General features: G+C 37.6%; 1 protein-coding gene across 2 annotated transcripts in view; it reads right to left on the bottom strand.

Moving 5' to 3' along the window:
- Positions 1 to 1055: 1055 nt before the first annotated feature.
- LOC137796611 (bis(5'-adenosyl)-triphosphatase-like) overlaps positions 1056 to 6000 on the bottom strand; it is a 280461-nt gene continuing 275516 nt past the window's right edge. For both annotated transcript variants that reach the window (XM_068594630.1, XM_068594631.1), the window contains 2 exons: positions 3390 to 3500; positions 1056 to 1757 (listed from right to left, as the gene is read on the bottom strand). In XM_068594630.1, coding sequence (XP_068450731.1) covers positions 3393 to 3500 — 108 coding nt within the window. In that variant the 3' untranslated portion in view covers positions 1056 to 1757; positions 3390 to 3392. The remainder of the gene's footprint in view (positions 1758 to 3389; positions 3501 to 6000) is intronic.

Below are 6000 nucleotides of genomic sequence, written 5' to 3'. Positions count from 1 at the left end.
AGGTTTTTTTTTTTAACGAATGAAAACAAACCAAAATGAAATAGTAACAAGGCTATTTTTAAAATGGAGGGAGCAGAAAGTACAGATATTTGCGTGAAAATGTAAGGAGCAGAAGTAAAAAGTCGTATGAAAAATAAATACTCCAGTAAAGTATAGATACTCAAAATTTCTACTTACGTAAAGTAACAAATTATTTGTAAAATGTTCATTCTTTGTATTGAACATATTCATTATTTGAACTTTTTGTAATGTTTGTATGAACTCAGATGAAATGAATTTAAAGAACCAATATGCTTTTTCACCACAACATTACAGTATATATGTGTGTGTGTGTGTGTGTGTGTATATATATATATATACATATATATATATATATATATATATATATATATATACATATATATATATGTACATATGTGTGTGTATATATATATATATATATATATATATATATATATATATATATATATATATATATATATATATATATATATGAATGAATTAAAGCTGCAAGCAGCTGTGAGCTGCTCCTCCCTCCATCTGGCACGTCGGAGGGCGCCGAAGGGTCGCCGAGCATGTCCGGCCGAGAACGTGCGTGTGGTCAAGCTGGGCGAGCCGGCGACTTGCAGGCGTCCCCAACGTGCTGGTTGGAGCGAGGACCCACTCACACCTGCTTGCAGCTTTAATTACATTTCACATACACAATTACATTTAGAATTACATACACCATTACAATTTTAATATTATTGTCATAATACTCAAAATGAAGACATTTGTATTATATACTAAAATGTATTTTTATACAAACCTTAGGATGGAAACATTATCTTTTTAATTGAGTAATCAATTTTAAATTTTAAAAGTGTAATACATTACATTTTTGTTAATTATTCAAGAAATATAATTAAATACATTGAAATTTCATTTTACACATATATATATATATATATATATATATATATATATATATATATATATATATTTATACACACACATACATATATATACAATAATATGTATTATTATTATTATTATTATTGTATGTGATTGTAAGGTAACTTATTTTCTAAAAGTATTAATTTTGAAATCTTGGATTAAATAAATAAATCTGGGTTTGGCATGTGTATGGGTTGGGCTGGGCATGTTAATTAATTATAAATGCGTTAAGGCAGCAAACCATGAACACCGACGATCATGCTTAAAAGCATGTTTGTTTGTTTTTAGCTTTGGCTGAACACAGCTGCACACAGATGCTGCACTTTAAATGGACATTTTCACTTAAAATCTCTACCAGACAGCAGACCTAGGCTTTTTAGTCCGGCCCAAGTCAATCAAAAAATAAATAAATACGACGCATGCCATAAATGCATTACAACGTCACTGGTTTTATTTTGAAGGCGATTTATGTATGTGTCCACCAACAGGCAGTGTTGCCAACTCGGATACTGACATAATAGCATGTATTGTTATGCAGTTTCTGTCCTCAGCAAGCAGCGGGTGCTGCTGGTCTGATTTGGTGATCCCAATCACAATAATTTGGAATTAATCATTTTTCAATGTTCTACTTCTAGATTGTTCTATTGTGTGTTTCTAAGAATGGTAGCCATTATGCCAAACATAATATGTTTATTTGCACTTTATTTTCGAAAATAAATACATCAAAGCCATGTAGCTGTGACAGTATAGCTCCACATCAGCTGTTTCTGTAATCCTCCAGTCCCGTACGCTGACCCTGACATGGAGTTTTGAGCACCATCCTAAAAAGAAAAGTAGACAGAGTTTGAGTTTATATCTTATAGTTGATAAAAGAAAACATCTGGGTCATGAAAAAATAAAATACAATGAAAGCTGTAAGCAGAATTGGTCAGGCCCTCGCACCTTCACGCATTTCAAGGGTACTTGCTGGACACTAGTGGACACATCTTGAAACTTGAAAGTAAATGCAAGTCTATAAACCAACTGTGCTCTAGAGGGTCTGACAGAACCCTCCAGAACGCTTTGAAAAAAAGGTTTGGAGTGGTCGGAAGACCAGAAATGTTTTTCAGAATGTTGTGTACATCAGTGGTTCTACAACTGGTCTGGCTCCGGGACCCACCATCACCCTTAATGACGAGCCACGACCCAAATCGAGGAACATTCTCAACATCTCCAATGTATTTAATGAAAAGATGGTGCAATTTGAACCTGAGATAGTATGAAGACAGTAATGTTACATGCTGGGTGTGTGATTGTGTGTGTGTAGGGGTGTTGAAGGTGCGTAAAAAAACAATAACATAAGTAACAGAACCTAAAGTAACTCTGCGGCCCAGGTCCATAATAACCAAATGGGAATAAAAAAACAATATCAGTAAAGGATTTACATTTTGGTGCCATGTTGTTGAATCACGCCCAGAAACGTCTTCGTCTGCGAGCGAGTGACGCAACGTCCCCTTGGTATCGGGCCGCACAGAAAGAAGGAAAAAAAAACAAGAAAAAAACCAAAACAAGGCCGGTTTTATTTTGAAAAATGAGCAGACACATCCGTCTGTGTGTCTGAGCCTCTTACTCTTAAAACATGTCAAAGGCTACGTGAGAACGTTGCCCCAAAAATGAAACTTAAATGTACGTTTTGCCAAAAAGCTCTGAAAACCTGCAAGAAACATCCAAACCATAAGTGTGAATACAGATCGCAATCAGTAGTGTTGCATGCTGGGTATGGAAACCATGAATGTGAATACAGATTGCAATCAGTAGTGTTGCATGCTGGGTGTGGAAACCAAGAGTGTGAACACAGATTGCGAGGAATAGTAAAAAAGTCAGTCAATGGTTTTTGAACTTTAAGTTTTAGAGTCAATTTAACGTGTTCTGTGGAGCGCAGAATGTAGTCGTGGCCGGCGATGTCAGAGGGACGGCCGGCTGAAAACATGGAGTGGCGACCTGGCGAAAAAAACTACACTGTGCTGCATAAAAGTCTCTTCAAAATAAAACCACAGGATTAAAAAATAAATAAATAAACAATTGAATTATTTTTTTTTCAATTTTTTTTTCCAAGCAAAGGCCCGCGACCCATTAAAAACATTTTTAATGGCAACTACACCAGTTGAGAACCACTGGTGTTGATCATTTATTGTATCAGGCCCTAATAGTAAACATTAGAAGAACAATATGTCCTTCGTTGGATTTGTCAGATTACAAATAATGTGCCAAATAGTAATTCTGTGACATTTGGAGTTTTAGATAACGTGTTTGTTTTTCTTTTTCTTGGATAATTCCACTATCTTGGTTCATCCAAAATCACTTTAATCCTAAACTTAATCTGTGGCCAGTGACATTTATGACACATCTATTGTAGTCAAGGTTATTCAGTCTTATTTGTATTAGTCAGTACGTTTTTTTCCCTTTTAAGTTACCATTTAGGGTTCCTCAAACTGTTTCCTCAAATCCAAAGCTTCAGCTGCCATCTCCTCTTCTGATCTCCACTTGGAGGGATCGTCCTCGTCTTCACGATCCTGCTTCTGCAACTGCAAAAAACAACAGAACATATCAGAACCAAGTTTCTGCTGTTTATTTGTTTACTTGTCAATATTAAAAGGCTGGCCATGAACCATTTGACTTAAGAAAACACTCAAAAGACAAGTCAAAAGGAAGTAAAAGTCATAACAACGTTTTCGTAGGTAAACCTGCGGAAGGATCATTACCGAGTCGGGTGTGCATTACATTACATTTTATTAGCTGATGCTTTTATCCAAGGCGACTTACTTCTTATTTCTTCTTGCGGAAATCTACAATCATCTCATGTCTTTAGAGGTTCTCTGCAAATAGTAAATACTGAGATCGCCCAAGTATATCTTAATATGATAGCATGCTAAATGTTGTATTTTCATCAAATGGAGCTACAATTGAAAGCAAGTAGTAATAAAATACATTCAGTTGTCATTGTCTATCTATGAAATCTCGTTTTTACACTATAAGAATTGTATTGATTTCCCATTTGTTTGTAATGGTAATTAGTTTAGTTTACTTACAATGTATTGATATTCCTTAGCTTTTTAACCTTTCAAAAGACACTTTTGAAAGGTGGAATACAATTACTAAGCATATATGCTTTATGGTTGCGGAGCTATTCCTGACTGCAACATTACAGTGCAATTATTGTTTTGAAGATCATTTGTAATTTTACTGGAAATTGTCAATCCTATCTGTAAATTCAGAAACTGTTTTCCAACATCTAAAAAAACCAAGCAAATATCACATATAATCATATTGTGTGGTGAATAATGTTGTCTTAGTGTTAATGGAAGTTGTGTTATGTTATCGACAACAATACCAAAACAGAGAGTTTTGGTGTCTCAGTTGTGTTGGGTTTTGTAGCATTCTAATGGTTTGGGGTGTGAATATTGAACTTGCACAAGCCGTTCAGAAAATGGAACGAAATGTTGTAAGCCGGTAATTTAACCATCAAGACTGCCGATATTTCATAGCTTGTAACTCTGTTGTACTGTTCACTCTCTTTAATGTTGTACTTTCCGTACACATGACATCTTTTGTCCATCCTGGAAAAAGGATCCCTCTGTTGCTTTCCCGAAGATTTTTTTCCTTTTTTTCTTGTACCGAGGCAAGGCTTCAAGCATCAAGGTGAACAGTGACACATAAGACAGCCGAGGCTGATGGGAACTTATTGGACAAATTCAGACAAGATGATGGCACTAGATGTAAAGGGACTGAAAAAGTAATTACAAATCATCTTCAGGGAAACACATTACATTACATTTCATTTAGCTGATGCTTTTATCCAAAGCGACTTACAAAAAGTGCATCCAACAATGAGAGTCAGAACAACTAGAATCAAGAAAGTACAATTTATTCTAGAAAGCCAAACTACAAAGTGCCATTTATGTGTTAATTATATATTTTTTATTCAAGGTATAGTCGGAAAATATGTGTTCACGACTGAAGATATGAAGAATTTCTGCTGTTCCAATACCATTGTGTAGCTGATTTTGGAGCCAGGACAGCAAACAGTCGTGATTGTATTGAATGTTTAGCTCACAGTGATGGAGTACAAGCCAGATGCACCAGATTTCATAGCATTCAATCCAAAAGTTACTGCATCAGTGTACTCCTCTCATCATCATAATGTTTATGTCTGAGACTTTTGCAGTGATAACAACATGGCAGCAGTCAAAATTTCATCACATATGACATTAAAGGCAACATAAGGTTCATCACATACAGGGGTGGATTGGCCATTGGGAGTACCGGGAGTTTTCCCGGTGGACCGGTCAGCAACGGCAGTGGCTAATATATTATTTTTTGTAAAGACGCATTGTCAAGCAAGTAAACTGACACGGTAGACCCTGCTGTCTGGTGTCCTGCAGCACCTCTTCAAACTGAGCCTGAGGCAGGAGGAAGTCCCGGTGCTGTGGAAGACGTCGTGCCTGGTCTCTGTCCCAAAGAAGTCGATCCCATCTGGCCTCAAAGACTACCGACTAGTTGCCCTCACTTCCCATGTCATGAGGGTGCAGGAGAGGCTGGTCTTGGCCCACCTCAGGCCGCAGGTGAAACCATCGCTGGACCCTCTGCAATTTGCTTACCAATCCCATGTGGGAGTGGATGACACCATCATCTACCTGCTGCGACGAGCGCAGTCGCACCTGGATGGAACCGGTGTCACTTTCTTTGACTTCTCCAGTGCATTTAACACCATCCAACCATTGCTAGTGAGTGAGAAGCTGCGGGTGGTGGGGGTAGACTCGTCCACCATCTCCTAGATCACTGACGACCTCACAGGCAGACCACAGTTTGTCAGAATGGGCCGTGTGCTGTCTGAAACGATGGTCAGTGATGTTGGAGCCCCACAAGGAACTGTTCTGTCTCCCTTCCTATTCACCCTGTACACAAATGACTTCCAGTACAACACGGGGTCATGCCATCTGCAGAATTACTCTGATGACTCTGCAGTGCCACTCTGCAGGATGGACGGGAGGAGGAGTACAGGGCAGTGGTGAGTAACTTTGTGGA

Source organism: Clinocottus analis, unplaced genomic scaffold (assembly GCF_023055335.1).
Source record: "Clinocottus analis isolate CAN_PGR_092001 unplaced genomic scaffold, fCliAna1.0.p SCAF_3, whole genome shotgun sequence".
In the NCBI taxonomy this organism is placed as follows: Eukaryota; Metazoa; Chordata; class Actinopteri; order Perciformes; family Cottidae; genus Clinocottus; species Clinocottus analis.
Note: the sequence above shows the minus strand (reverse complement) of the source record. Positions and strands in the feature narration are given on the sequence as shown.